At 40.9% G+C, this 15,250-nt stretch overlaps 1 protein-coding gene across 5 annotated transcripts in view; it reads right to left on the minus strand.

Moving 5' to 3' along the window:
- The window catches only part of LOC147248940 (roundabout homolog 2-like), a 98,532-nt gene that overhangs the window by 69,528 nt on the left and 13,754 nt on the right, over positions 1-15,250 (minus strand). For all 5 annotated transcript variants that reach the window (XM_086225930.1, XM_086225927.1, XM_086225929.1 and 2 more), the window contains one exon: positions 13,784-14,110. In XM_086225930.1, the coding sequence (XP_086082056.1) occupies positions 13,784-13,925 (142 nt within the window). In that variant the 5' untranslated portion in view covers positions 13,926-14,110. The remainder of the gene's footprint in view (positions 1-13,783; positions 14,111-15,250) is intronic.

Genomic DNA, 15,250 nt, shown 5'->3' on the forward strand with positions numbered 1-15,250 from the left:
GCATAATGCATAATCTCCACAGGTTCAACAATACACCATGTGCCCTAATTCTGAGCCAATTACAAAGTGGGTGCTTTTTGGTTTGCATGTGGGTATTGATTTGACTTGGGGGGGCGCATGAGCGTAGGAGTAAATTTAAGATTTGCGAGGGGGTTGACTTTCCAAAGAGAGTAGACAGCTGGGGTCCCCATGCAACGCAGGATCCCTCCCCTTTGCCTTCTATGCCCTTCACTGACCAGATTAAAGCCCAAATGACAAACGCACAAAGGCTGCAAACATCTGTTCTGGAACACACTGTCCATTCCTCCACACGCTGAGCTCTGTTGGTCACTCCTCAGCTCCAGTCCCCACGCGGACAACATCTGCAGCAATAAACTAGTGCACATTAACTACTGGAGCATGACACCAAGCTAACCCACAAACCATGAGAGCATCATCCTTTACACAGGGACACGGTCGCTTTATAAAGCTGCTCCCCACACAGCCGCCCTTTGTATAATCAAATAGACGCTACCAGTAGGTTTTTCAGCAATATGTGGATTTTGTTATGGCATCTCGTTAGTTTCTTCACATTGAAATACACACACACGCACACAAACACACACACACAAACCAGGCACGCTGCATGATACAAGCACACGTAAGAGCAACCGTTCCACAAAGACAGGGCTGAGACAAGTGCAACCCTACACCCACTCATCTCATGTCAAGGTGACTTTAGAGTCTAGGATGGAAATGGCAGTGTCTGATGTCTGGGCTCCTTCATGGTCACTTTCATCATCCATCCATACTAAAACACAGTATCATAAACTCATATTTAGTCACCTAGAAGGCTGTATTAATGAATAAAGTGAATGAAATCCTAAAACTAAATGGGCGTTGCATCTATGAAACACTTTGGAAACATGGTAAAAGGATTTTCAAGCAGACACGAGGGCTCAGTTTGTGCTGCAGGGCAATTCCCATGGAGAGTTTATCATTTTTAAATCCCTGGAGGATCACGTCGTCACCTGATGTGGAAAAAAACAAAACAAAAACAGACCTGTCATGCAGTAACGCATGTCTCTCGCAATGAACATGGTCAGTTTAGCTGCAGCAACTAGTTCCAAACTACCAACTACAACCACCGATGCTACGCTCAAGTGTTGTGAACAAACCTTGTAAATGGCATCCATCCCAGAAGCTGAGTGTTTCCAGGAACACATTTAAGGACATCTGATTTGACATTCCACATTAAACAGCAGATCGAGATCTCGAGGAAGATATATTCCACGCATGCACACTACAGATATGTTGTGTGGGTAATCACAAAACTCTCCACAACCTCTCGTCGGAGTCATCCATTTTGTTTTACAAGCACAGGTAGCCCATCTAGCATCGTATCATGTTGCTGAAGTGTGCACAGTCAAAATCAATTGTCCAGCAGACCATCCACAACACCCTCTGATGATTAAATGACATCACGAGACCCTCTTGACCAGACAGGGAAAGTATAACAGAGGCTTGAGATTGACCTCCTTTGACATAATGAAGAAATCAAGGAAACAGATGTTCTCTCAGGCCTGCCTCACTGTGATCCAACCAAATAGCCATTCAAAGGTTAGTTTTCAAACTGACCAATCAGTGGAGGAGACACAACAGCCTCCGAGGTCTAAAATTCTACTAGATGAGCGAGCAAGTGCTCAGGAAGGGTATGGCTTGTGCTAGTCACAGCCTGGTAGCAGCAATGCTCACTCACAAGGATGCTTTTGCTTGCGGATACTGTTCTGTGCACTCAGAGTTGAAATGCTCCCTTGTAAGAAAGCTTTTCCACACACACAGACATTATTTTGTGCATTTGTATCACATGCAAGTCTGTTTTTTGTTTACTATTGATTAAAAGCCATACGTCCTACAAGCTATGATTGACTCCGAACACAGTCAAAATTTTACAACAGCCTGTTTTGACAGCAGTTGAGACTCACTGGTGTGAATGCAGTATTTATATCTTGCTTTTGATGTGGCACGATGCTTATGGATCTGCTCTCAGTATTGTGCCATCTTCCACTTGGCCTGGGCTGTAAAGGGTTAGCATAGTGTTGTGGCTCCTGTGATCTGGCAAATGCTGTTATTGTGAAACATCCCATTAGACTTGTTGTGTGCTTCATGTTAACACTGAATGGAGGAAGCAATATCCCTTTTCCTTCTAGATACAGCAGCCAAGACAGTCTCTCGTGTGACTTGAAAACACTAGCTGCGAGGGGGAAAAAAAGCCTCGCTGAAGAGTCACTGGCAAAAAATAAAAAAAGAGAAAAGAAATGTCACTTGTGCAAAAAGTGCAATTACATGGCTTGCCTTCATTTATTGTGAACTGGCGTAAAATGTCTTTAACCATGATGTTAAGCCTATATAGACCCCAAAGCTCATGACAAGTGTTTCCTATCACTTTTAATTCAGATAAGGGACTTTTTTTACAGCTGCAGAGAAGGATTTAAGAGTCCTCACAGCATAAATGGATCATAGCACAGCAGTGCACACAAATCCATGAGGTAGAACGCACAAGACCCAGTACAGACTGGAGGACTGGAAAGAGAAGCACAGCATGGTTTGGATCTATCCAGGGATGGAACATTTATTGTTTAATTAGCAAAAACCCTCTTAAGACTCCTGACGCTAGCTCTAAATCTGTCTTCTAGTCCACCTCCTGCTCTATCAACACCAAAAACTTCAACCAAAAAAGTACAATTTGCATGTGAAGAACTTGTAAACAGGTGTCGAACACACAAAAGGTGTTTTATTTTCACTCCCGCATCACTTCTTTGTGATTCTTGAGTGCAGAAAGAGCCAGCCATGGATATTTGGCCCAGGAAGCTAATGGCAACTTTGCTGTTAGTATCTACAAATGTCTGTTTTCAAACTCTCAAGTGTCTGGTCTGGAATGGTCTTTATCTTTGGTATCCAGCCATATGCTTGGTAATCCACAAATACTTTGATTTGATCTAAAACTAAAGAACTTAACACCAGCTCTTTGCGAACCTTTTCAGCTCAAATCACAGTACTTGTGGATTACTGAGTTTGAAAAGAGACATTTTTTGACAGTTTTACTGTTTTTAGCCTCAGCTGAGTCTCAATTAGCTTCAAGATAAACATATGCGATGGGGAAAATAACATTTCGTGAGCTTAAGACAGCTATTTCGAAGAAGTTGAATGGCAAAACACACTTTTATGCATATTTTTATGATTATCTTTCATTTAATCTTTATTTGAAAGGGACAGCGCATATTATTGAACATCGGTATGAATCCATTTGCAAATATGCTGGAGTTAGCAGAAATGCTAATTTACACCCGTAGCCCCTTGGTGTATTACTTCACATATTACAGGTGAAAGACTGGGAAGGTTTGTTCTCCATGACAACCACTTACTACCACATGCGGGCAAAATAACCTCCATTTAAATTAAAACCCCATTAAAAAAGTCTTTCACATTTAAAGGTGACCAACATCAATTTGGAGCACAAACAAAAGGTACTTATGGCAGTTTTTGCTGCTGTAGCTGATGATGTTAACCTTCAGTCACTATTAGCTTAACACTAAATACACCTGGCTAGCTCGTTCTACAATCTGGAGAAATAAAACGGGAAAGAAATTGTTGTGAAATTAAAACACCTATTTTGTGAGTACCTGAAAGGCAAAATGGACTTCAGAAACACACAAACATGTCTGGATTCTGACTTGTTGTCGTTAAACCCCTATAGTGCAGTGGAATAAGTTTACACCCACTGGAGCCGAGCACTTTGAGGATGCTCTGGTTTAAAAAGCAACAACAGACAGGCCACGTAAAGGTGCTCGCCCTTGTCTTGCATAAAGCATTTATTTATGAACTAACCTGCCTAACCCAGGTAAAAGCCTGAGAAAACACATGCTAAAGTGCTCTGAGGATAGATAAAAACAAAGATACTATGTTCAGTCGATTTCATGAATTAATCAAGCTTCCGGATATTCTTTTTTACCCTGATGGGTGCACACCGGGGGGAGTCTGATGTCATCTTACTGTTGCCCTTACCTTGGCAATTCTTATGAATCAGAGGATATGATAGATGAAGTTGTTGACCTTCCCTGATGGGATGGAGGTGAATGAATGGACAAACGGAAGTCCGGAATGGGACACTTAGCGTTTTGAACAGTGCTTTGGCCTAGATTGGGTGAGATGTTGGGTAGGTCACATGAATAATAAAGTGACTACAGAGCCCCTCTGGCTGGCTCGGGATGTTCCTCACAATCACCAGAGCCAGACTGGCGACCACTGAAGGGAGTGGATACGGTTACTCACATTATTGGCATTTTACCAAAGAAAAGACCAGATGACTGAGCTCCAATTCTTGCTTAATGAAAGAAAGAGGATAACACTCAGTAATACTACCGCTTCTAATTGAGCCAATATTATTGGGTGTTTGTTTTTCCATAAATCTATCTAACTAAAATAAGCACTTACCCATTAGCCAAGACAAGCCTGCAGAAATTGTACAAATTACATCCACAGATCAACAACTGTAAGTTATCGTTTTGAGAAACACACGACTGAGCTTTTTCACGCTCGGATTCATGAAAAAAGGAACGCGCACACACACACACACACACACACACACACACACACACACACACACACACTGTACTCATAGTATGAGCGCAGAGGTCAGTAAAATATTACCAAGGTGATTTAACTTGTATTTTAACTATAATACCCTCTGAATATTTCATAGGAAGTCCTGACTGGTTATAAAACATAACTTGATGCATCTTTCTGAAAACAGAAGGCTGTAGTGCAGCTGCAGAGGTGACAGCAGCAATAAGTTACAGCTGCATCCGTAATAGCGTGAAGGCCTCATTCAAGATCTGCTAATGGAGTAGCTCCAGCCAGTGCCAACTCATCTAAAAAGGAGATATATTAGCAATATTTCAAATTGCAACGTTGAGACATGACTGCATTAAACTACAGATCATAATATACTGCATCATAATAAAATACCTCAGTCAACAGCGTGTAACGAATCAAAATATGATCTGTCATATAGAAAACGGATCATGTGTTTGACAGTCCACACATGTACATACACATAGAAGGAGTATGACAAAATGATGAGGTGTAGTATTTCGTTGTATGTATTACCACTTCCCTCAGGCTACTACAGTCTTAAAACGTGAGGCTACTTTGACAGTAACTATATTTGTTATTCTTCCTGTCAGATATATTGAATAGCTGGCAGCAGCACCTTTCCACTCTGCTTTAAGGAATTTCAATGGGTGGGCAGGACACCTCGGAACAGTATTTGGTTTATTCATGACAGGGATCCTCCATCACAGGTTGTGACAAGTGCCTGTGAGCAGCATGACCCAATATGATCCTGAGCAAAGGTGTGCCGATGTCTTCCAAATGCAAACGCCTCATCGGCTACCTTACGCTAACCGATGGCACTGACTGCTGCGGTCATTAGCCTCAACTTGTTTTTTTTTTAATTCTTCTTCTTTTGAAGGATTTCCACCAATGTTTCTGATTAATTGAATAAAAAAAAAAAGAAAGTTCTGAAAATGTTAAATAATTAATATCAGGAAAATTATATTAAATGGCTTTTTTTTTTCTATCAAATTAGCCCCCTGGAGTTTTACATGGAAAATCAAGAAGGAGCATTTATTTATTTTTTGACAACATGGTCGTGATTAAAGCGCATTTTTAAGATGCATTAATGGGACATTTTCTAGGTAGGGTGGTACAATATTTAGTCAGATTTAACAGATATATATATAAAAATAACCTGCAATTCCACTTTGCAGTTACTATGAAATAGTTTCCAGTAGCTTGCATCTTATTTTCATCACGGGTGAATTCAGTAGAATATAAATCGTGTCATGTGATTTTTTTTTTTTGTCATGACATAATATATCTTTGTTTTTATTTTGAGGAAAAAGTGAAGTTAATGTACAAATACGTAAACATCGTTCAGCCACTTGAACGGACGGAAGCATGAGAGTCAAGTGCTCTGAGGAGGAGAGATACTCAACTTCCATAAATAAATACATTAATGAATAAGTTGCTCATGAAGACGGAAAAATATAAGTGACCAAAATCCAGACAATCATGAGACACTGTAACAGAACAGGGAGTTATTTTGAAGGCTTTATTTCACAGGCACTGCCAATTATTAATTACAGAACCTGAAATGCCTGTGAGGAGTAAAGGATTTTAAGCAGGCTTGGTGCCAGACTTTCAATTTTGGATGGTCCAAATTCATTTTGGCTGGGCTTTTTAATTACAGAAGTTAATACTTTGTGCTTCCTTTGATGGTTGACCGGTAGTCTCACTAGAACTGAAATGACTGGTATCACGCTGCGGAAGGAGGCTATTGAGTCTGGTTGATTGAGAGGCTTTTTTTGAAAAAAAAAAGAAAAAAACATTTTCAATGTGCAGATAGCTGATATATTTATCCGCAGTTTGTTTATTACAAGCAACAAACAAACTCCTCAGGCTGAAATCTTACGATGGAATATTTATCATATTTATTGCTTCTTTTTTTGGAGTTTTTTTTTTTTTTTCTAGAGCAACAACATTCAGTCTGGAGTATTATTTGTTTAAGTTGACTGTGAGATGGAGCGCTGGGCGAGCTAGATTGAGTTCTACCAAGTGAGAGAGTGAGCTGTGTGCCTGTCAAAGCTCATTGATGGAGACGGTTCTCGCTGTTTTCATGGCAGAGGCAATCAAGCCGGAGAGGAATATTCAGCTCTAGCTCCTGTCTTGCCTCTATTGTTTTAGGATCTTCATCTTTCGATACACCAAAACGCATTTGCAGCTATGAAATTAAGACGGTGATAGTATCTGCAGCTTGAAACTGCAACAATAGAATGAGATCCTGAATAAAAATGCACATTGATTGATTTTTCTCTTTGACATCTGACCCCAGTTTCAGTCTGAGTCTGAGTCCTACACCTGCAAATGAGTTAGTATTAGTCGAACTGGAGCTGACACTTGTTTAAGATATTTAAATGTCTTGTTTTGTGTCCTAAGCTACATCAGTAAATATCCCATAATATGTCTTAAAAACGTGACGTGAGAGGTTCTTGTGGATATTTGATGTTAAAATGTTATCTCCTGTCGCGCTATCAGAAGAAGTATTGCATTGCAAAATGGCATCGAATGAAGGTGGAGTACAAAAAGGGTCATCCGAAATCAAGAGAGCAACATGACCAGCAAAGTTAATTACCAGTGCACACTGAGCACAACAGGGTGGAATTAACTGCCTAAATTCATTTTATACAAACAAATCTTGGATGAATTCAGAATTATTAAGTCTCAAATCAACGCAGTTGCCTCTTAAGAGTGTTACGCTACAGCAAGTTACCACATTGTAATCTAGTTATTATGCTTCTTCACACCAGGCATATGTTTCTTCCAACCATCTGTAAGAAAGTGCACCAGAGCTCTTAAAGGTGTTTGCATGGTCCAATTAACACCAGATGCTAGCCCTTAGCTAACTTACCGAACCTCACATTGCACAGACCTCCAAGGAGTGAGCATGGTCCAGTTAGCACCAGATGCTAGCCCTTTATCTCCCTGTTTTACACCAATAAAAGAGAAAAAAAAAGACAAAGAAGAAGCAAAAATATGTTCCCCCTGCCTGCCCTGCATGGTCACCTCTCTATCTGCGCTCTCACGAGCATGAGAGGGCTTTTAACAGGGGTCTTGACAATGACACAGCAACCAAATATTCCTAGGATGTTACATATGCATTTTATAGACTAGGAAAAATACAAGCCTTAAGAGAAAATATGTTTAATCTACCATTCTGACCTGTAAGAAATAGCTCTTGCAGGATAGGCCACTTCAAATTGTGGCATCTCAATCAGAGAGATCAAATGTTTCCTAAGTCATTTTGGAGGGTTTATGATTAGGATCTGAAGTCTCCAAGTGCCCCGAGTATGAGAAAGTTCCCTTCCAGGAGATGATCACTCTCTGGGACTTTGGCCTTATCCTTTGTTGTAGGAGCTTGGAGGGGGGGTAGCTTTCCTCACTGCACTGTCAACAGCAGAAAAAGAGAGGGCCATAGTAACACTGACAAGCCAGAGCTACAGTATCCGATTTATCTGACAAACATTTCCAGGATATAAACAACAGACAGCAAGCATGAAGGAGCAGTTGTGAGGCTACGTTTTAAGATTTGTGTTTCAGCTGCTATTCTTTCCGAAAGCCTTTAGAGAGATGGAGAGGTTACTCGTGAAATTGTCAGCTCAACCAGACGCGTTAACACGATGCATTCGGTTAAAGGCTGTGGTGCCTTTAACAACTCCTTCCATGCGATCGTCATAGCAGTTTAACTTTTTTGCAGCAGCAGCAGCAGTGAATGAAGATCTCAATGCACATTTCCATTTACAGGCAGGTGAGGCAGATCAGTTCTGATCTGACGGGCTGAAAGAGACTAAGTCAGAGGAAGGCAAACTGGGGGATAAGTACACTAAAGGGCTGTCAGACTGGCAACAGATGGTGCAATGTGGCCAAGCGATCTACTCAGAGAAAACATTGACAATCTGCCTGGGAACACACAGGGCTGGCAGGCACTTAACTTTGGATCTTGTCAATGGGTAAGAGTGAAAGGCGCGATTAAGGGCAACTTGCCACTTTCGACATAACAAAAAACCACCCCCCCCCCCCAAAAAAAAACACCAGAGAATGATTCCCAATAGAAGCACTGCTGAACCTTAAGTGGTGTACGACATTTCCAGAATCCAACCGCAAGCACTGGATAGGTGCTTAATAACGGCTGACCACAACCTCATTTCTGTTATCACAACAAAATCCCCTCTCAGAAGCCTGGCCAGGATCTATTGGAAGCTTGAACAAACACACAAATACTTTCTAATCCACTACCCACATGGTGTATGTGCCAGTTTTAAAGCACAAATGTGGAGGTGGGAATAAATGAGTTCTTCCATGTGAGACGCTTTGCAGGAGAACATTATTTCATGCCTGGAGAAAGCATGGCGTTGACTTTCAAATTATGCCAATTAGGCTAATGTTGTTTACTGCCTAGTCTAGAACACTGAATGGCTCTAAGGAATGGACGGCACTGAAGAGACCACAGCGACAAGGAGGCCGAGCGAGACAATGAGAACCACTCGAGATACAAATTTCAAATGAAGTTTATAACCTATATTTAACAATTTGACACCTTCGCGCGCTTGTATTGTGTAAGATTTCCTTTCTGCTAAAATCAAAATGTCTCTGGAGCAAATCATAACAGCACAAGCACTGCTCTTTAAATATTGCTAATTTGACAGGTTAGAGTTATTTGATGGTGCAGCAGTTGTACCAGCACGTTTTATATAATTAATAAATAAAATATCAAGAAATACATAAAGCCTGACAGAAACACAATGCATATTTTAAGTGATTTATCTGTTTTCAAAAATACAAACAAAATGATATCATGGTGGGGTGGGGGGGCATCTCCCATGCTGTAAGGAAAAAGAAAAAAGAAAAAGAAAATTCTTTGAAGATAATTACACAGGATAAATTATGTCTGATTGCAGAAATATTGCTGCTAAAATATTTAAATATTTTAGTATAATTTGTACATTTGTCACCATCCAAACTGCAAAAAACAAAATCGGTTGAAAGAGCAGCAAGTTATCATGATTTGAACTGTGGAGAGACTTTTTTTTTCCTCTGTAGAGAAAATGTGTGTGAGGAGACAAAAAAGCTTCAACCGTGAGCTAACAGAGGCAACAAAAGGCAGTCTTTTAATCTTGTGGAAGTTAAGAAAATGTCTTTTTTAGACTACGCAATCATGCTTTGTGTCTATAATTGGGACAAGTGCTTCTAATACAGATTAAATTATTTGAGATGATGTACTGTACTTATTCTGGATAGTACAAACAATCCAGACACTAGATTTATTTTCCACTCTGCCATTTGCGTTCGTGTTTGACTGGGAAGATTCAACTGATGATTGTCTGGCTGACTGATGATGCTTTTAATTCACTTAACACACTCAAACAGCAGGGGGATTCATCTTGGTCTTGAATTTTGCACTAATGAACACCCTTACACACCCCCCCCCCCCACCCCACACACACACACACACACACACACACCTCCCTGGCTTCTCACCACATCACTGTTTATGTCTTTCTGTCCTGTAACAGTTTGCGGGAGCTGTTCTAATTCCATCAACAGCCTCTCGTGATGATGATTAGTGCCAGTCTACTGGTGGCCTGGAGGTCCATCACTTGTTTGTTGACGCTGCTCTGAAGTAGCGCTCAGCTGCTGCGGCGTCTGACTGAGGATGCGAGAAGCCAGCTCAGTGATTGTACACACTGACAGCAGGTGATTGTAGATTATTAAAATTGCATACTTGGATGTGTAAAAAATTCTTCAGCAACTAGAAGCACAATGAGTCTTGTTTATCGAGCATAAAATACAAGATCTTCTAATAATAAACAGACATGGTCTCATTTCTCGCAGAAATGGCTGATGTTATCATCGGTGTCAAATATGCAACCAGCAAGACCCTTCAGGAAATAGAATTTCAACAAGACTACAAGAGACGTGCCCTCGACCCGTCTGGGATCACATTTTCAAGACTTTCAAGGGTTCAGATGTAACATGTAGAGTGAATAACTCAATAATCAATAAAAAACCAACACATCCACACTGTAAATCCAGAACACAGGAAAGTAGCTTCAGCGCGACGCAACACTGAGCGAAAGGACAAAACACTGCAGGTGAGACTGAAGTACTGCGTGAACGTAATGCACTCGAGTGGTGCAAGAATAAGTCCCGAAACATGCGCAGAAATGAGCACTGACATTTTGGTTGTTAGAATTCAAGATAATTCCACATTTTGTTCTAAGGCATAAAACCTGTCGGTAAATACCACACAATGTTAGCTTCGTACATCTAGTGACTGCATTTAGGCGCTAAAAAAAATCCTAAAGGCTGTGTTCAGTTCGTGAACTTGCAGAGCGAAAGCGTTCAATTCTCATGTAGACTTCTGCTCGTCACAGAGCTCTTTTTTGCTGAAATAATTCAAAATAAGATGGAAAAACCCAATTTGGGTTTTAGTTGAAGGAACCAGTGGGGGTGTTTACTCCTGGGTTGACCTGCAAAAATATGTCATCCCTGCCGTAATGTTTTAGCAGGGAATACAACAAACAAATGAGAACACACATACACACTGATATAGTCCTCGGCATTAAGCAAAACTGTTATTTTTGTGTGTTTCTGGTGCATTTCTCTTCCATTTTATACACGTTTGGATAAGAAAATCAATAAAGCCGTACGGTATAATTCTGCTATTGATTCTTTGTTGTGAGCTTTACTATTCACCATTTTTAAAGTGTAGATTGATGAATTTACAAGACAAACAAAAGCTTTAAAAACTACTTGTTTATGCAGCCCTGCCAGCTGCACATCTATCAGGCAGATCTGCATAATTTACACATTTTCAACTTTGCTACTTAAACAGCTGAAGTGTTTTTGGCATCACCGTAGAATACATAATATCCTTTCAAATTTCCTTCACACTAAAGCTCATAAAATGCATGACGAACCAGCAGAATTGAGCTTGTACAGCATAAATGTACCCAAGGGTTTGTGGCCCCCCCCCACCCAACCAACCAACCACCCACCCTCCCTTTCTATTTAGCTGCATATTCTAAGCCACTAGCTGAGGTACAAAACAGGAGCCTATTAGAACATTTTAAGGATGTTTATATACTAAAGAAGCTGGGCTCAGCATTACTGGCAGGCTCCTGCAACCCCTGAAGAAGTCATGCGATTATTCATCCCCGTAGCCATGATATTCAAAAAAATTACACCATCCTTGGAGGCTGCCTTGGCTCTTGCTGTGCTTTTTTTTTTTTTAAGATAACCTCCAGATAAACCAACCTTTTGACACTATCTGCAAATGAGGAGACAGCATAGAACAAAGCAGGCTACACAAAAAAGATCAACGCTGGTGTAACTTCAGTTGTAGATTAGAAAGATTAGAAAGTAGTTTTTGTGTGTGTGTGTGTGTGTGTGTGTGTGTGTTGTTTTTACTGCTACTGTTGGCACAGATTTATGGGGTAAGAGAAAAGCACTGACTTTAAACCTATAGCAACTAAACAGCAAAGCTTACATAGTCATGATGTCGGACATAGAAGCCAGTCTGAAACTACAAAATTCAACCATATTCCATTTCTTATATTTGCAGAAGTGTTTGATCTTTGCAACAATATAAATTTTACCCTCTATACGTGTTTATGTACGCCACACAAATGTCAAAAAATAATTCTGGCTTCTACATTGACAATGGATGTGACAATCAACTCCTGAGCATGAATTCAAAATGTCTTTCTGAGCTGCAAAATACAAATGAGCTTTATTGTATTTTAGGGAGAACCGGAAGATCCACACAAAATCATTCTGACACACTTATTGTGTTCATAAAGTTGGCCTTCAGTCAAGGTTTGGGGCTCTTGGGTGTCTTTTGTGTGGGTATTTACAGTCTTCAAACTATCCGAGATGTTCACAATAAAACGGATGCGTTTTACAAATACTTGTCAACTGTGGTATCAAACACCCCAGTGTCTCCATTTAATATGTAAAAGCTATTTGTATTGAACATTATTTGAAGTTAGAATTTACAGAACAATACAGCACACGGTCGTTTCAGGAGAAAGGAAAAGAAACAGCACAGGTAAAAACAGACAATAGAAATATAAGTGTGTAATGGGGAAAAAAGGCAATAAGACAAAAGGAGAATATGGTGCCCAAAAGACACACAGATCTGAGATAATGTCCCAGCTGAGACTCTATTAGGTTTCGAGCTCTTATCTCAGTTTTTTCCCTCCTAGTCTATGATTTCCCCATAAAGCCTAAAACAGATCTGAGTGGGTGACAAAGCAGCACAAGCCACAACAGCAACGGTGAGACCATAATTCTGGTGGTTAGACTTCCTTCCATGTCTTATCACATCACATCCCAGAACATCGAGTCCAACGTCTGCTAAATCCACCTATATTGCGCAGCACATATAGTTGGATTACTGGGCAAAAACAGAGCAGAAACTAGAGTTTGAAATCAATAGGAATATGCTTTTTTGCCTGGAATTCCCAGTTTCCAGCTTGCATACTCTGTAAGAGTGAGGAACACAGAGCAGGGGAGACAGTGTGGGTGTTTGTGTGTGCACACATGTATATCTGTGTGTGCGTCCAAGCATGTGTGCATCTTGTTCATGGCAAGAAATCAGCTCAGTTTAGCACATAATGGAAATGTGAATAGCCCAGAGGGTCTCTCCCACACAGGGAGAGAACTGGCTGGGAGCAGGCTGCATCTTTTCCAAATCCAAACAGTGGAGGGGAGTTAGCTAGGTTAAAATCCTGCCCCCCCACCCCCACCCCACCCCCTGTTTTTTTCTCTCCCTCCCCGGAGCCATTCACAGCTCTGCCCGCACACTACTCAAACAGGTCATCCAAACAGGTCTCACTAGCAGGCTGAAAACATATTCACACACATATGCGCACACATGCTATGCACATGGCTAAGCTCAAACACAGACGCGCGCGCACACACATCTGTAGGTTCAGTGATTAGGTGATGCTGCTCATATTGTGACAGATGACATCTATATGATCACACTGCAACTTCCGAAATGTAGTGCTTCATTTCACACTAACTCAACCCTTTCAGATGGAACTTTAACACATGAATCCTAGTGAATATTACTATCACTTTTATGCCCACAGGGGATGTGAGGAAGAGTCACACTTACATGCTACTTCTAGAGATGCATTTCTGCTTACAGCCTGGCCCAAATAGTTGCGAGCCACACACACGTAGCTGCCGTCATCAGGCTTGCTCCGTCTTCCGTGGACAATGCGTAGGAAGAAGAGAGACCCGCTGGGCAGCAGCATACGTTGCGAACGGAGGTTGTCGCGGTCCGTCTCAACGCGCTCCCCGTCTTTATACCACTCCACCGTGGGGGTTGGACGGCCCTCCGCCTTACAGTTGAGAGTGGCTGGTTCCCCCTTGGACACAATGAGGTCAGAGGGGTGCTCGACGATGCGGGGAGGGAAGTCTTCCTGGCGAAGACGAGACCCTAGAGGGGAGGCAGGAGTGCAGAATGTTCCATCACGGTAATAGTCCTAATATTTACATGCATATAATTCATGCATTTTCGTCTGGGTTCAGCAGGAATATGTTTGAGATAAACAAGATTAATTATTTAATTAACATGACCAACAGCAGCAGCAGGAGCAGCAGAATCTGCTATGAGCATGCTGCAGAAGTATCATCATCTTGATCAATGGTACACAATATTTTCACTCCTTGATACATAGTAAACAACAGATGTATGCAGGGTTATCTTTGGTACAAAAAGATGAAGTATAATTTTGTTATGGTCCAGGTTGAGTTAATCAGCGTCAGGATATCCTGACACTTGAATGTTTACGTTGCCATGCAGGAGCTGAGGAGTCCTTACATCTCATTAGCTGGGTTGCTAGCAGGTTCTATCAAGCAGCTACATCATCAGACATGGCTGGAAAATTAGAGTTTTCTCTGTAATATTGAGGATAGTTAAATGACAATATTCAAGGCTCCCTCTCTTTTTCTTCAAGGTTACATTACAACAATAAAAGCATCATACAGGGGTTATAAACACAGCCAGTGATTAGATAGGTTGCTAATCCTCACTGATAAGAATAAAGTGATATTTGGTATATCCAAAACCCAGTCTACAACCCTTGTTCTGCTCATTCTCTCCATTTATTAACTGCTATGAAAGCACAATAACCCTCATCTGTCTCTTGCTGTGACTATTTTAGTAACTGAGGTCAAAGGTTTTATTTTTCTCTCCTGTGCGTGAAATCAAACGTTAAATTTGATGTCCTGAAACTGATTGTTTTTGTACAGTCAAAAGGCGAGACGTAAATAAATTTAAATTCTCTTACGCCGTCTCATCGTGTCCTTTAGCCTCTGATGGCGAAAAATCATAGAAATTGTAAAAATGCAACCGTGGTGATCGGCTACTACACATCCAAACCAAAATAAAGCAGCAAAAATGTGAGCAAAATTGATGTGACAGTCCATAACGTTAAGAGCTTTGTTGACAAAAAGCATTCCATTAGCTGGCGCCAACACACCAAACCATGGTGATACATTATGTTTTTAACAGGCTTTTAAAACCCTATACATATGTCTCTTGAGTAAATAACATTTGTGTGCCTCCGCTATGATG

This window comes from Aulostomus chinensis, chromosome 15 (genome assembly GCF_037954235.1).
Source record: "Aulostomus chinensis isolate RoL2024-O1b breed Wild chromosome 15, RoL_Achi_v1.0, whole genome shotgun sequence".
NCBI lineage: Eukaryota > Metazoa > Chordata > Actinopteri > Syngnathiformes > Aulostomidae > Aulostomus > Aulostomus chinensis.